General features: G+C 56.9%; 1 protein-coding gene across 1 annotated transcript in view; it reads right to left on the bottom strand.

Moving 5' to 3' along the window:
• The window catches only part of CDH23 (cadherin related 23), a 359,724-nt gene that overhangs the window by 71,685 nt on the left and 272,008 nt on the right, over window positions 1-16,031 (bottom strand). The window contains 10 exon segments of the mRNA XM_032423932.1: window positions 604-732; window positions 1,675-1,803; window positions 3,040-3,189; window positions 6,919-6,921; window positions 7,231-7,332; window positions 8,192-8,428; window positions 8,430-8,581; window positions 10,119-10,254; window positions 14,949-15,097; window positions 15,855-15,915. Of these exon segments, the coding sequence (XP_032279823.1) occupies window positions 604-732; window positions 1,675-1,803; window positions 3,040-3,189; window positions 6,919-6,921; window positions 7,231-7,332; window positions 8,192-8,428; window positions 8,430-8,581; window positions 10,119-10,254; window positions 14,949-15,097; window positions 15,855-15,915 (1,248 nt within the window).

The raw sequence follows: 16,031 nt of genomic DNA, 5'->3' as shown, positions 1-16,031 counted from the left end.
ACATTCTGTGGGCACCCACTATATGCAGGGCTGCGTGACTTCACCGTCTCTTCTCTGTAACCCTATGAGTTAGGTATGATGCCATCCCCATTTACAGATGAGAAAACTGAGGTACGGAGAAAGCATGTATGCAGGTCACACAGCCTGTCAGTGGCAGAGCCCAGGTCTGAATCCTGGGAGCCTGGCCTGAGCCCTGGCCTTTAAACCCCTCTACCGCCCTGCTTTCATGGACGTCCAACCTGGCCTGATACCCAGCGATGCTGGCGCAAAAATTTCCCTTAGTGGCTCAGTCTTAAGAATGAATAGTAAATGCATTGTTCTGTTTAAAAACAGCTCTCCCGGGGATAAATCCCTATTGGTGGTGGAAGGCCACTTCCTTCTTTCTCTCTCCTCTTGTCTCCTCTTCACACCACCCACAGAAAGATACTGCGTTCCAGGATCTGGCATTAGGGCTGGAACTGTGAGTGAGTGGGCCTCGCCCCCACCTGCCAGGTCTGGAGAGCCTAGCGGGCCAGGCAGACACTTAAACAGGTGCTTCATGGTCACTCACACCCACTGTCCACCCTGGACATCCAGCTGTACGGACGCGAGAGCTGCCCTCACCTCGTTCACGCTGACATTGTACCCAAAAGGGCTCTCGATCACTGGAGGGTTGTCATTGACATCCAGGAGGGTCACCTGCAGGATGTGGTCCTTCTTCCGTGGAGGGGTGCCACGGTCGGATGCTACAACCTGGAGGAAGGAGAGGAGAGAGGAGGCTGGATTCGGGGCTAAAGGTAGGGGAAAGATCAGGAATATGGAGTCTGAAAGGGCAGTCTGCCCAGTGGGGAGGACCAGGAAGGCAGAGAGACTCAAGGGTCCATCCCTGCCTCCGTGTGGCCTGCCAGCCCTGGGCTCTCCCCAGGATTTTGCCTTCTGCCCCATGCTGCAAACAATCCTTGCCCAATTGTTGTCTGACTTGGGGCCATCATTTGGAATCTGATTCTGGTGTGCCCAGTCTTTACCATCTGATTCTACCCCTGACTATATTCTGGGCTGTGCCAGCCCCCTGACCATGACCTGGGCCTGTGACCAGACCCCGGGCTCCTGCCTTTAGCTTCAAATACCTCTGTTCCATGCACTCCTTTCTGAACCCTGGCAAATAGAGAGAGCCTCCCATAATCTTTTCAGCAATGAACTGGAGATCCCCCCCATAGCCCAAGCCTATCCCTGGGAGCCCGGATGATTCCTGGATGCCTGTGGGGCAGCAGAAACTGCTCTCCAGGCTCAGACCCCTGCAGAAATGCAGCCCTGGGGTCCCCAGAGTCCTCAGGGAACAGGCCAGCCACAGCAATTCAGCAATAATGGTGGCCTTTGGGACTCCTCACACCTGCGCTTGTTTCTCACCGAGGCAGAGGCAGGCCAGGTAGGGGTTCTTCTGCCCATTGCACAAGAGGGGAAACCAAGGCCCAGAGAGAGTGAACAACTTGTCCAAAGTCATACTGTTTGTGGAAGAGTCAGGACTCTATCAGCTCTGCCAAGCCTTCTCCCCTGGCTCCTATGGCGGGGACGGACACCTCTGCTTCCTGCTCTGGGTCCCCTGGGGACCAGTGACACGGGAAGCTGACTGCCAGGCCGTACCAAGCTCTCACCTGGATGGTCAACAGAGACCCCGGGGCGGGGGGTGTTTCTCACCTGGAGGATGTAGTGGTCTAGCTCTTCTCTGTCCAGAGGCCTGGCCACAAACACTTCGCCAATGGAGTCATTGGTGGTGATGATATCAAAGTCCCCAGCGATGTTGCCAGAGGCCAGAAAGAAGACCACCTGTCAGGGAGGAGGGGGGGAGAGGCGGGAGAGAGTGGGGAGGACAGGCCGCCAGATCCGGCCGAGTCCCTCCCCTGCCCTCCCGGGCCCTCTGCTCGGTAAGGGCATCTGAAAAGAGAACATTTGATGCACAGGTGGTCGCATCCCTACGAATGTGTGCGGCAGGCGCACTGAGCAACGCAGGACCTGTGGCAGGCTCCTGGGGGAAGAGAGGTCAGCGTTACCGGCCCAGGGGCCAGAAGGGTGCGTGTGAGTCCCACGGCACGGGCGTTTCCCAGGACAGAGGTGGGGAGGTACTGATATTTCTGGAGTTCCCGCTAGAAGCGGGCCCGAGCTGGGGTTCCATCTGGCCCTCGCAGCAACAGTCAGAAGGAGATGCTCTTTTCAGTTTGCAGACAGGAGGCTCAGAAACATGCAACAGTTGGCCAAGGTCACACAGCTTGCAAATGACCGAGAGAACGAAGATTTGAACGCCTGTGCTTCTGACCCCAAAGCCACCCCCCCCGCCCCCAGAGGTGTGCAAGCCATCTTTGGGGTGGGGGCAGAGGGAGAGGAAGACAGAATCTCAAGCAGGCTCCACGCTTGGTGCAGAGTCCGATGCAGGGCTTGATCTCATGACCCTGAGGTCATGACCTGAGCCGAAATCAAGAGTGGGCCGTTTAACCGACTGAGCTCCCCAGGCGCCCCGAGCAAGCCAGTTTTAAATGGTGGAAACCTCCTCAAACATACCAGCTGATTCATAGGACAGATTAAAGCAGCAGGAAGAATAATATGCTCTATCACCCGTCCTCCTTGTGTGCTGGGGCCTCCAGACCTGGAGTGTGTGTGGAGGGAGCACTCCCTGCCGTGGGACAGGCCCCCCAAAGCAGGAGGGAGGAGGAGGAGCATGTCCTCTCTGACCTGGGGCCACGTGGGAAAGGCTGGCACACGGGGCCGAGATGCCGAGTGGTCGGTGGATCAGGTGACGAAGGAGTGAGCGGGAAGGATGAACCCCCTCTGCTTTCAGCTTGCTGTGGGGGGCTGAGCTGTGTCAGGCCTTCGGGCTCCATGTTCACTTGACCCAGGCAGGGCCGACAGCCTGCACAGCTCTGCCTCCTCTCCTTGACCGTGGACTGGGGTGAGGGCAGGGCCGTGCTGCCTGGGGCGGGGAGGAGCCTGACTGCCCCTTCTCTAGCGGAGAGGCTACGTGAGCCTCCTACCAACAGGGAAGATCCAACTATTTCACTTGGTGCCCACCTGCCCATTGCTGCCGGCGTCGGGGTCCCGGGCCTTGACGGTGGCCACGTGCTGGCCCACAGGGCAGTCCTCAGGCACGCTGACGGCCGAGTCGGAGGTGAAGTCAAAGCGGGGACTATTGTCGTTCTCGTCCAGCACCGTGATATAGACCTGGGGGGGGGAGGCAGCCAGAGACCTACCGCCTCCTTCCGCTTCCTGGCTGCAAACACCAGGCTCCCACCATGGGCCCATCGGGGCCTAGAGCTGATAGTTCCAGAAAGTCAGCTAGCATTCAGAGCCTGCCTGGGCCGATTCGGACTTTACACAGAGGTGTTGAGCACATTTTTCCTCACAGTGTGATGGGGGAGGGCTGGATGCATTCAAATGCTGGGGCCAGGACAGCAGGGTAGGGGACCAGGGGGGACTCCTAGGTGGTGGGGCTGAGAGCTGGAAGGCATGGGCCTTGGCTAAAGGGGACAGAGGCTACTCAGCAAAAAATTCATGAAGAACGCCAGCTTGACATTGGCAGAACTTCCTGTTTTTCAAGGGGAACCTGGCATCCAGATTTTTATGAGGAATTACGTGTTAATAAAAATTAAAGGAAAAACTTAGGTGCCGGCTGGTCAAAACACATCTAGCAGCCAGATCCAGCCCGAAGGCCTCTTCATTGGCACATCTGGATTAGAGGGAAGGAAACGGGGCTTTGGAACAAGAAGGGGCCAGGAGGTAGCCTGGTGTCCCCAGTGGGGAGAGGAGAGGAATTTCCAACTGTCAGATACAAACCGGGAATGTGCAAATTGCATGCAAAGAGCATATTGTTTCGTGTCTGTAGCTTCCAGCGCACAGATGGCCATGAGCACCGCTTAGGCTCACTGATGGGAAGGTTCAGGACGGGTGGGAGAGGCTCAGGTTTTGGGACTCCCAGGCGGGGCTTGCTCCCACCACCCTGCCCCAAGCCAGACCTCATCTTCTCCTTCCCTGGGCCTGGGGTACAGGGGCTCCCAGGCCTGCCTGCAGCATACACAGTCCCCCCTGGAGAGTCTGGGGAACCTCGCTGCTACAGAGGAGACCCCCTTCTTCCTCCCCCTCCAATCAGGTCTTCCTTCTTCTCCATCCTAGCCACGCCTCCATATCTTTAGGGAGCTGTCAGAACCGCAGGGCAAGAAGCCCAGGCTTGGAGGCAGGACCAACTCCACCATTTACCAGCTGTGTGATTTTGGAAAAAATGATTCAACCTCTCTGATTTTCCACTTCCTTAGCTGAAAGTAGGGACAAAAACACCTATAGCACCAAGATGCTTTGGGGAATGAATGAGCAAACAAAAAGTTCAGGGGTGGTACAATGTGGTCCCCGTCCTGCTTCCTGCCTGGCAGACTGGCATGATCTCACGCGCCAAGGCTTTGCCTATCCCTCATGATTTTGGTCAGGGAGTTCTATAAAGTCCCAGAGCCCCAGTCTGCTCATCTGTGAAATGGGCACAATAATGCCCACCATGCTATTTTCAGGGCAGAACCAAACATGGCCTCTGTGCTCTGATTCCTCTAAACTCTCTTGCTCTCCTCAAGGCTTTGTTCAGGCTTCCTGTGCTTCCTCCCACCATAGAGCCTTTGCATACGCTATTCCCTCTGCCTTTACACTCTTCCTTCTTGGCTGGGTAAATGTCTACGCTTTCTGTGGATCTCAGCCTGAATCACTTCCTCAGGGAAGCCCTCCTTGATTTCCTTGACATCTTTAATTATAGACTGTCTCCTATAGCATACATTGACTGGTGCGATAATTTAATCAACATCCCTCCCCCGCTGTATCTTACGTTTGTGAAGGCAGGGGCTACATCTGATTTGGGTTTCCTGTTGTACCCTGAGCCCAGTCCAGAGCATGGCACACAGTAGGGGCTTCCTCTAGGATTACCACTGGGATGCTGTTTGTGAGGTGCTCCCAGCAGCACAGAGTCAGCCTCAGTGGGGGAGAATGGAGGGCAGGTGCCAAGGTCTATAGAATCAGATCTGGGTCTGTGTTCCCACACAGGGCCTCATGGTCCAAATCTACTTCCCCTGGCCCCAGAGGCCTGAAGGTGTTATGCCAGAGCCCGCCCCCCATCTGCCCCTTCCTGCTGCCTCCCCACCCCTCCCAGGGCCCACGGGGGCTGCTGGGGTCAGGGAAGAGTCAGGTGTAGGTGAGCTGCGGTTTGGGGGTTCCGGCCTTGCAGAGGAAATGATGCCACCTTTAAAAGGCCCCTCAGGCTGCCTCCACCCTACCACTTCCAACAGTGCCTGGGGCCAAAAGGGCTGCTGTATCTGGGGCAGTGGGCCCTGGGGCCTGGGAGGAAGCCAGGGCAGAGCAAAAAGCCATAGGTCCTGCTTCCTGGAAGAGGGTATAGCGATTATGGAGATCAGGGCTTGCGCAGGAGTGTGTGCTTAGGGTGCCCCCCCGGCCTGTGTGGAGGAAGGGGGCTGCCTGATCTATAGAAGGGCTCCGGCGGCCTTGGTGGGGAGCATCCTGGCCACCCTGGCTGCTTATCAGGCCCCACCTGGCCTCAGTTCCCAGACTCCCCATAAAAATGAGGGGCTAGCTGCAACTGTGCCCATTTTATAGATGAGGCTGCCGAGGCCCAATGAGAGGGCCCCATTTAACCTGAGCCTCAGCTCCTACGGCTGGGGTGGCCAGGAGCCTGAGATGGGAGTGGCGGGACATGGCACCTGCCTGGTATCCACCACTGAGGGTTCTGCTCACCGGCTGCCCTCTGGGAACACTGCGGGGCTCAGGGGAGCTATGCAGCTCATGGCTACTCTTGGCCTCACTACCCCCAGGCTGGCCCTGCAGATGGAGGGGGCTTTGGGATACAACTAAGTCACAACAAGGGCCATTGGAACTGAGCACCTCCAGGGAGCTGTGCGGCAGAGAACCCCAAGCTGCTGCATTGGGCTCTTAGCCTGGACAGTGGGCTGGTTTCCGTCCTTCTAGGGTAATGTGATAGGGACCCAGTGGGGAGTGAGAATGTGGCTATAACCAAAGCTGTGGATGAGCTGGATGCCTCATGTGGTCGACGGATGGCCTCAGACCAGATTGGCTGGGGCCCAAGCCTAATACGTTGTTAATGTTCTTGTTATCCCTGCAGGCTGCCCGCCTGGTAGACCCTCCCTCTGGGGACTACCCCCATTTCAACCCCCAGCCTGAGGTCCCTGCCTGCCTCACCCACTTCCCCCACCCTCTTAAGAACCTTGCCCGACACCTCTGGCCTGAGCAGTCACCCTCCTCAAAATGCTCCGAGCATGTGGTGTTCCTGCCCTAGAGTCCTTGAGGACAGTGACTCACACTGTGCCCATGGCAGCCCTTGGCCAGCACGCTCCAGGCCCCGGCACCGTGGGCCCACCTCCCATGTTCCATAACATTATATGTTCCTTCCCCCAACCCGCCAAGAGAGGGCTAGTTTCCCCTTTACAGATGCCACTCCCATCATACGCTCCTTGGGGCCTAGTTTACAAAGGGCTTCTTATTCACCATCTCCTGCCAGCTTCAGGGCTGTTGACAAGATCCTCACTTTAGACCCGAGGAAGAGAAGCACAGAGAAGTTGAGCAACTTGCTTGTGTCACACAGCAGAGCTGGGACGAAGCCTCCATGTTCCTTCTATTGTGTGTCCCACCTTCTCCTTTCTAGTGCCCCCTACCCCCAAATCCCAGCCCCCACGGGCTGGCACAAAGGGCAGAGTTGGATCTGGGGAATGCGCCCAAGACGGGCCGGGACCGGAGTGGTTGTGAAGGGTCTGGGCAGGAACCTGCTGCGGGCCTGTCCATGGGCCTGTCTCCAGAGGATGCAGGAAGGTGCAGTGCCACATAGGGATGGAGCCGGCACTGGCCACAGCCAACAGTACAGGGGACAGCCCCAGTCCACAGGCCACTCACCTTCTGTAGGCAGAGCCGGCAGGAGGCCAAGGGAGAGAAAAGGCCAGGGTAGAATGGTTAGCAGTCCATAGCTCCCCCAGCCCCCTCCCAGCAGGGGTGTGCTGCCCCCCCGGTCCCGGTCTGTGGTGTCATCCCTAGCCCAGGCTGCCCAGGAAGGTGTGGCATGACGGCCGCAGCGCTGTCCCTGGGTGGCCGAAACCCTCACCCACTGCCTGGCCTGTGTGGGGGTGGCTGGTGAAGATGTAGGTTTTGGGGTGCCTTGGGGCGGTGATGGGCTATGTCTGTGGGGCTCTCACCCGGGGTCTCACTCACCACGGTGGAGTCCACCTTGGGGCCACCATCGTCTGCCACCACTGTCAAGGTGTAGAAGTCGCCTTTTTCCCGGTCCACCAGGCCCTTGACCGTGATCACACCCTGCGGGGAAGGGAACAGACGAAAGGCTGATGACATCATACCCACCAGGCAGAGTCCGCCCCCCCCCGCCAAGCTGTCCCATGCTCCAGCCAAAGCAGAGTCCTCGCTAATCCCCAACATTCTGCCCACTCTCCTACCTTCCACATCGCTCCCTCTGCCCAGCAGAACATCTCCGCGGAGCTCTGTCGGCCTAAATCCTACTTCTTTCTCAAACCTCACTCAGATGCTCCCCCAGCCAGGTAAGATCACTCTCATTTGGGCCCCTGGGAGCTCCACTACACCTGTATTGTAGCTCTTTTCACATCTTCCCCTGTGGTGCTCGGATGTACATCCCTGATTATTCTCATTTCTCCTCCCAGTCTACGAACTCTTTGGGGGCTGGGAAGGGTCTCGTTCATCTTTGTGAACCCGATATTCCCTAGGACAAGACCTGTACCCTGCAGTGATTCATACCTTGCCTATTTTCAAAGAAGGGAGTCTGATAAAAGAGATGGAAGAGTAAGATCCAAATAGTAGATAAGAGACTAGCTGCTCCTTAGCTAAGACTGGCTATTGTGATGAAGCAATTTACGTCTGAGCTTCCTAACAGCCAAGGTAAAAAGAGAAATGTGATGACTTGCATAGCTCTCATTGTCTAATAACAAGAAGGTTACCAGGTTGCCTAGGTATAAACTTTATCTTACCCCTGAATATTGAAAGGGATGCATTACAGGGGTATTTATCTCAAAGACACTCTATGACAAAGAGGATAGTACTGTGCTTATAGAAGGAGCTCAAGAAATGTTGGTTAGCTTTAAAAGGACTGTGCCTCCTGCCCCTAGGGAGAGCCCTTGCTGTGCCTGCTCCCAGCCTCCCTCACCGTGACGGCATCTATCTTGAAGAGGGCTTTGGCCTGGGCGCTGGTATAGGCGTCGAAGCGGTAGGTGATCTGATTGAGGTTGTCAATGGAGTAGGCCTGGACCCGCACGATCTCAGTGCCCAGTGCCAGGTTCTCCAAGATGGCCGCCTCATAGGAGGCGTTGGAGAACTGCACAGCCTCATCCAGCTCATTGAGCAGCGTGATGTAGACGCTGCAGAAGCCCTGGTTGAAGGGGGGGGGCCTGGTCGGTGGCAGACACGTTCATCAGGTAGCTGGTTTTGGTCTCATAGTCCAGGTAATCCACGGTGATGATGAGCCCCGTGCTCTCGTCAATCTCGAACTTCCCCTCGGCGCCAGATAGGATGCGGTAATTCACCAGGCCGCCGTCCCCTGCAGGAGGACACAAGAGTGTGCAGTCCCAGATGGGGGTGGGGCTGCCCTGTGGCTTCCCAGGCTGCCGACGGCATACCTGCTACTGGCCCCGAGGGACCAGGTGAGCGGCCCTGGCTGACCTGCCCAGTGTGTACTGCCCCCCACTCCCCGAGAGAAGTGGCAGAGGATGGGGCCAGGGTCTATGTGGACAGCAAGGCCCAACACACACAACCTCTCTGGAGCTTGGCTTTGGCATAAGAGATGTACTGGAGGGATTTGGTTCTGCCTCTGGAGCCTCTAAATTCAAGCTCAAGTAGCAACCCCTCCCCGCCTTGGGTATTTGGACAAGTAGCAATGGGGAAATTAGGGATCTCTTGTGAGGGGGAGCTTTCATCTAGAAAGTGTTAGGGGCAGCATCCTCAGAAGTGGCCAAGACTCCATTTGGTCCCTCCAGCCAAAGACTGCTAGCACCAGGGACACCTTCCCCTGTCCTCCCCACTCCTCCACCTCAAATCCCTCGGCCTCGGTACATTCTTCAACCAGGAGCTCAAGTTGGGATTCTTTAGCTGAAGTCCACAGACTTCCAGGGGAATGGCCATAAAACCACTCAGGAAATCCCAGACTTCCTTAAAATCATTTGCTAAACTCATAATGGATGTGCATTCTTCTAGGGAGGGACACTTAGCTCTCACTAATTTCTCAAAGGGATTCCTGACCCAGAAAAGGCCATGAACCATTAGACAACAGGGACATATGTGGCCTGAACTGTATAAATGGGCCATATAAGGGATGGCAAATCTGACAGTTTTCAGACCGATCTCCGCCCCCCACCCCGTCACCCCATCCTGTGCCCCAGCGGGGCTGGGGATGCTGACAGGGGCTGACGTGAGGGAGGGGCTGGAGCTGGGACACTGGGAGCAGCTCAGGGAGCCTCTCCAGGGGGGGCAGTGGACCGTCTAGGAAAGAGCTCCTCTCTGGCTGCATCCCCGGCCTGGGGCAGAGGCCCAAATAGCCGGGGCCCATGAAGAGGGCCGCTGTGACCTGGCCACGTTCTCCCGTTTTGCACCGCCAGCTGCGGCCGTCTCTGGGGCTCAGGGTCCTCGGCGAAGGCGGGCTGCCTTCAGAGCACTCCAGAACACTGCCCCTTGTGAAGCCTGCGTGTGTCAGGCCCTGAGCCAGGCCCGCAGCACATGGAGCCGTCGCTGGCTGGAGGGGCAGGCCTCGGCCAGCTGTGTGACAAGTTCTTTACCTCCCGCAGCCCTGCCCAGCCCCCAGCCAAAGGCTAGCCAGAGCTTCCGACTGCGCCAGTGAGAAACCTAGACTTTCCAAGCTCGGGACCTCCCCTCTCTCCATCCAGAGATTGGGACAAGTCCCCCACTCCAGTCCTTGCAGGCCTGGGCATCTGGTGCGGATGCCACCAGGACTGCCCCCAGAGCCCCTCCCCCAGCCTGAGAGCTGCTGAATCGGGGAGCCTGCGGCGTCCCGAGGATGACGGGCCCCACGGGAGCAGGAGGGACGAGCTGCGGAAGGTGACTCCGGGGAAAGCCAGCCTCACCGGTGTCTCGATCCGTGGCTCGGACTACGATGACCGACGTGCCGACGCCCGCGGTCTCTCGAAGCCCCTGGCGGCTGTATTGCTGTTGTGTGAACATGGGGGCCTCGTCGTTGACGTCTTCCACGTACACGATCACCTGTAGGAGCCAGACCGGGGGTGGAAGGTCAAGGTGGGGTGGAGACCGGAGGAGGCCGGGGCCAGCCCACCTGGGCCTGCATGTGTGGTCATTGCTCTCCTGGGCCAGTGGGGAGCTCCTGACGGTTGGTCACCATGGCCCCCCACCTGGCACGGTACCAGGCACAGGGCAGGTGCTCGAATGTCATTTGATCTTACTCTTGGCACTGCTACTAACCCTGGGGGAACCTGTGACTAATTAGTGACTCTTCGGGGCCATCAAGTTGCTCAGCTATGAAACAGCAATACATCAGCCTGGTAACTCATGCTCTGTGCCACGTCTATGGTTGGTAGGAAGACAAAATGAGCCAGGCTTTGCAAAAGTGCTTCAAAAGGTTGAAGTGACCCCATTGGAATATCAAAATCTATCTGGGAGAATAGGCACAAAAATGTTCATGATGATTGTAGCAGAGGACTTTGGTGTTCAGACCCCTGTTGATTACCAAGGCACTTTCTCTGGGGGCTCTCTCTGCCAGCCAGCCACAGTGGCTCTTGGCGGGGGACTCACCCCACCCCACCCAGGCTGCTGGAACACACACACCCAGAGAGCCGGAATGGCCTGGAGATTATGTCCCCTGGGGCAGCCCCTACCAGGGACTGATGGGTGTGGGCTGTAAAACTTGGATTCCTCAGCCCTGATTGGGTAGTTGGAGTGATTCTCTCCAGAGCTCTCCGTGGGGCTGAGTCAAAGTTCCCCAGCTGCCTTTCCTTCCCTGGTCCCACGCCCCTTCTGGCTTTTCCTGGGTACACTTCCTACTTACCATCTTCCTATCAACTCTTGTCCCAGAATTTGCTTCTGAGAAGCCTGGCCAAGATAGCGGCTCTATCTGAATAGTGGAATTATGCATCATTTCCATCACTGTTTATCTGTACTTTCTAATTGCTCTTTAAAGAACATATAGATCTTGCATAACAGAAGAAAAACAGTTTAAAAGATCTTTATGGAGAGAGGTCAGGGTCACAGCATTTTTTTTTTTTTGCCACACCCCCTGCCCCTGCCCCTCCCATCACACAGGAGCACAGGGAGGGTCTGGCCCAGGGACGGGCAGGACCAGCTCTGTGTCCAGAAGGACCAGGGTGGTAGGGGAAGGAGGGTATCACAGAGTGTTGGCGCTTAAGGAGCCACAGGGAGGCCCAGGGTCCCTGCCTCTTTTCCCAGATGGGGGGATGGAGGCTCAGGGAGGAGGAGGGACGTACCCAAGGCCTCATGGTGACTGAAGGGGTGGGAAAGGGGGGGGGCCCTCCTGGTTCTCAGCCCACCAACCCCTACTCCTCTTTGCTCTATGTTGGGGATGAGCTGGCCTTAGAACAAGAGACCACCTCCTTCCAGCCTGACAGAACCAGGGTCAGCAGGAACTTGCCAGCAGAATGGAAGCAGCAAATGGAGCATTAGCAAGAGTGTGCAACACAGATTTCACACTGCTCACCAGCACTCATGGCGGGGCCGCGGCACAGACAATCTGACAGCACTAATATTGGGTTTCTGATTGATCACGGCCGTCGGGATCAGCCCTGGCTTCTCTCCTGGGCTTAGCTGGGAATTTGCTGGAGAAGTGGGGGGGGCTTCGGTAGCAGAAATGTTGGCCTGACTTGTGGAGAACATTAGCCGGGGGGGGGAGGGGGGGGGAGGAGAGGCATACGCGGGTAAAGGTTTCTCTATCTTCCCGGCTTTTGGGGTTCCTTGCAGCCCTGTTGCATCATCACATTTTCATGTCCAGACACCCAGAACCAACTATGCAAACTAAAGTGCCCACCCCAGAGCACAGCTGTTCACAAGCCAGAATCTTCTAAGTTTGGCTTCACCAAGAACTTGGCTGGGAAGATCCTGGGTGGGGTGGGTGTGGGGGGAATTTGCATGGACGAATATTGGGAACTCTCTTGCTGTAAACAGAAACTAACCATCCATCTTTCAAAACCGTGAGCCTTCCCCTTCCTGAGTCTGCTTGTCCAACTGGCCTTTACTCTGGGGGTCGTGGGGGCACAAACAGGGCCAGTCTGCCGGGATGATAAGGAGGAGGGGGGTGGCATGGAGCCTGGGTGTGGTCCGTGCTCCATGAGGCTGGCTCCACGCCACCATCCTCTTGTCAGTTTCAGCCTTGTTTTAGCAGCAGAGACAGGAGGCATAATGGTGTGTGGTTTGCAAACCTGAGAGACACAGATGTACAGGAAACGCACAGGTCTGCCAAGTTCTTATAAGCGGGAGGGCTCAGCTCCTGGGCCCCTGGAGAACCAGCCCCACTGTCTGTGTCGTGCTGTGCTCTCCAGAGGGGACAGGGCAGGAGACGTGTGTGCATGCACGTGCACGCTTGCAGGGTGCACGTGAGGCCCCCAGACTCTAGGAGGGCCTTTCACTCCGTGCTCCTGGGCCCTTGTCTGCGCTGTCCCTGGTCTCTAGAGTGGGACCTGGGGAATGTGGATAGTCCCCAGAAGCCATCTCGGCTGCTGCTGGGCAAATGAATCCGGGGCAAAGCCAGAGTGCCCACACTGTCTTCAGGGAAGTCCCCAGGTTTCTTGGGGCTCAGAGGTGTGGTGGCTGCATCTGACAAAGGCTATCATGCCTCTGCCCTGGGTGCCAGCTCCTAAATTCCCACCTTAAAATGACTCGGGGTTTTAGGCAGTGGACTCGGCTCTGAAGGGCTTGTATGTGAGGCAGCAGAGTGTAGGGACTGAGAGAGCAGACCTGTGTGGACCCTTATTGCTATGGGGCCCTGTACACATTGGCCAATCCCTTTCTGCCTCAGTCTCCTCCTCCATACAATGGGTATGATAACAGTGCCTACCTTGTAGTTATGAGGGTTAAGTGAGTTCAAGGTCATAAAGCACTGAGAAATGCCTGGCGTAGAGTAAGCACCATGTGAGGATTTACTATCCCTCGGGGTTCACGCGGAGAGGAACAAAGGAGGGTGGGCAAGCAGGTGTGTTTCCCATCCCCCACCGACCGCCCCAGCCTGGCTTCCATCTGTTTTACGCTGTATCCTGGCCCACTGTATACCATTTTGTTTCAAAAGGTCTGTGGTTAGGGGCACCTGGCTGGCTCAGTGGGTGGAGCATGCGGCTCTTAATCTTGGGGTTGTGAGTTCGAGCCCCACGTTGGGTGGAAGAGATTACTTAAAAATAAAATCTTAAAAAAAAAAAAGGTTTGTAGCTAAAAAAGGTTTACAGTCACAATGTCAAGGCTGACAGGAGCTGGCCCTGGAGAGAGGTGCCCACCTGCTTCTGGGAGAGTGGGGAGTGAGGAGGCCACAGGGGGGGCTCTGATTAGGAAGCTTCAAGTCCAGGTAGCCAACCCAAGCTACGCTGCTGACATCAGTCCCTCTGTGGCCTGAAGTGGGCCCCTCAAAGAGCACGCTCTGATGTGGGTGCACTCACGAGCACGTAAGCAATTCACGGACCTGCAGGGGAGCAGGGCTATGTGGGGATGCCCCGGTTCACATTCAGGTAACTGAGTGTGACCCGCCGTCACCAGCACCCCAGAATCATCCCAAGCAGCCCCAAGGTGTAAACATCCCAGTGATGTGACCCCCGCAGCCATCCCCACCCGGGGAAGATCTCACTCAGAGGGGCAGCTGTAAGGACCCAGACTGACTGCTCTTTCCATCTCCTCCTGGGGCAAAGCTGAGAGGACACGAGCAAGAGATGGGCCAAGGCTGAGTCACCTACCCCCCAGCACCTCCTGCGTGATGGTGACCCCAGGCAGGTTGCTGTTCATTGTTTCCAGCCTGGGGAAAGAGTGGGGTGGAGATGGGGCTGATAAGAAGCTCATTTTGCTCCACGCAGTCCTGGGTAAAAGTCCCTGCTTTCTCCCCACCCCGGCTTTTCCTATTGCCCACCTACTCTTCACCTTTGGGGTCTGACTCACTTTCCACGTGGTTGCGGGGAAGGGGCTGTGAGCTGCTGAGTGTGCAGTGCGGGGAGGGCGGGGTGACCTTGCTAGGCCATCTCATTTACCTCAGCCAACCCCCTGCCATTGGGCAGAACAGTGCCTCAACCAGCCCGGCCAGTCGGAGTATCTGTGCGTCTGCTGTTGACCATTCAGGAAGATGAAGGTTTAATGTGATTTCAGCCACATGGGGCAGAGGCTCAAGGTAAGTGAGGGGGGGCAGAAAAGAATACATTGGACGGGGCATCTGGGAGTGGTAACCGGGATATTTGGGGGACACTTTCAATGGAAAGTGCACTGGAGACCTGGACTTGGAAGACCAGGCTCAAGTCCTGGTTCTATCACTAGCGACCCCTCTGTACCTCAGTTCCCTCACATGTAAAATCAAGTTGGCAACATCTCTATCTCGAAGGTCAGATTTGTGAGATTTCCTTGTGAGTTGTGTGGGTATGGGGGTTAGTACCGTAAGGACACCTCCTTCATCCCTTAGGACAGACATCAGTATCACTGACCCCCTTCCACATCTGGAGAAACTGAGGCTCAGAGCAAAATGACACTTCTAAGATCCCAGGCTGGGCTTCGGCACGCCCCCGGCAACCATAGCCCCAGGTCATTCAGCACCTAAACCAGTGGTGGCCTGCCCCCACCGGGCCCCCACCGGGCCCCCGCTGGTGGCCATCTCCGGGCCAGCTGTGGTCTCAGCCCACCTCCAAGGCTGCTGCTGAAGGCGAGGCAGGGCTTCACTGCTGACCCCACCCTGCCTCCCAGCATCTTACCCTGACGGAGCTCCGCATGGGACCCAGGTCATGGTTGTAAGCCTCCACTATCAGCACGTGGGATGAGTTCCGCTCTCGGTCCAGGGGCCGGGGCCCTCGCATCAGGAGCCCGTTGCTGACATGGATCCGGAAGTTGTTGCCATGGTTACCTGTGTGGAGGGACAGAGGAGATGCATGGGCTCCGTCCTGGAACAAGACATGGGATGATCATGGCATAGGGGGAGGGGGAGGAAGTGGGGGGGCGCCCAGATACCCAGAATGCTGATCCTGCCCAGAGGTCTTGGGACCCTGGCTGAAGCCCACGATGGCAAGAAGTTATCTGCCTCATGCTGCCCTGGCCTGGCAGGATTTGAGGGAGAGGGTAGGAGCCCCCCTTGTACCCTACTGATGGGAAGGCTGGGGGTCCCTTGATACGCCCGTACCCAGACGTGTCAGTGGATTCAATATTTCAGAAAGATCTGGGACACTACCAAAAGAGGCACCAAAACCAAATTCTTCGTGGGTGGTTGAACTGAGGATTTTGTGTACATCTTTGGGCCAGTCTAGTACCCATTCTGCCACCTTGGGGGAACAGCACTCTGATTTTCCTTTGGGGATCCACCCTCCTCCACTCTCAGTCCAGGTGCTTTGTGTAGGCGTGATCTTACCCTGATTTCCAGACTGGGCAGATCAGCAGATTTTAGTCTCTGACCAATAGTAATTAGTTCAGGGATGGTCCCATGCTGTATGTTGGGCCAATGACCATCTCCGGGGGGCTTGCTGTGGGGGGGCTGCCCTACCCCAAGGCCCCCTCGGTCAGGGTGATATCCCTTGGCCTCACTTCCCAGACTCCTGGCAGCCTGGAGAAGCTCTGCCATCCTAAGGGCAGGAGCGCTGGCCCTCTCCATCCTAGGGCAGCCCACTCACCATGAAGGATGCGGTACCACACACGCCCAAACTCGCCCTCATCTGCATCTGTGGCTTTCAGCTGAGGGAGAATGAAACACGTGGTCACTCCTCGAATCCCCCCCCCCCCCCCCCCCCCCCCCCCCCCCCCCCCCCCCACCACGGGACCCAGTCGGTACCCCACATCCACACCCCAGC

Source organism: Phoca vitulina, unplaced genomic scaffold, assembly GCF_004348235.1.
Source record: "Phoca vitulina isolate PV1807 unplaced genomic scaffold, GSC_HSeal_1.0 scaffold29, whole genome shotgun sequence".
In the NCBI taxonomy this organism is placed as follows: domain Eukaryota; kingdom Metazoa; phylum Chordata; class Mammalia; order Carnivora; family Phocidae; genus Phoca; species Phoca vitulina.
The sequence above is the reverse complement of the archived record's forward strand: the minus strand, read 5'-3'. Positions and strand labels throughout refer to the sequence as shown.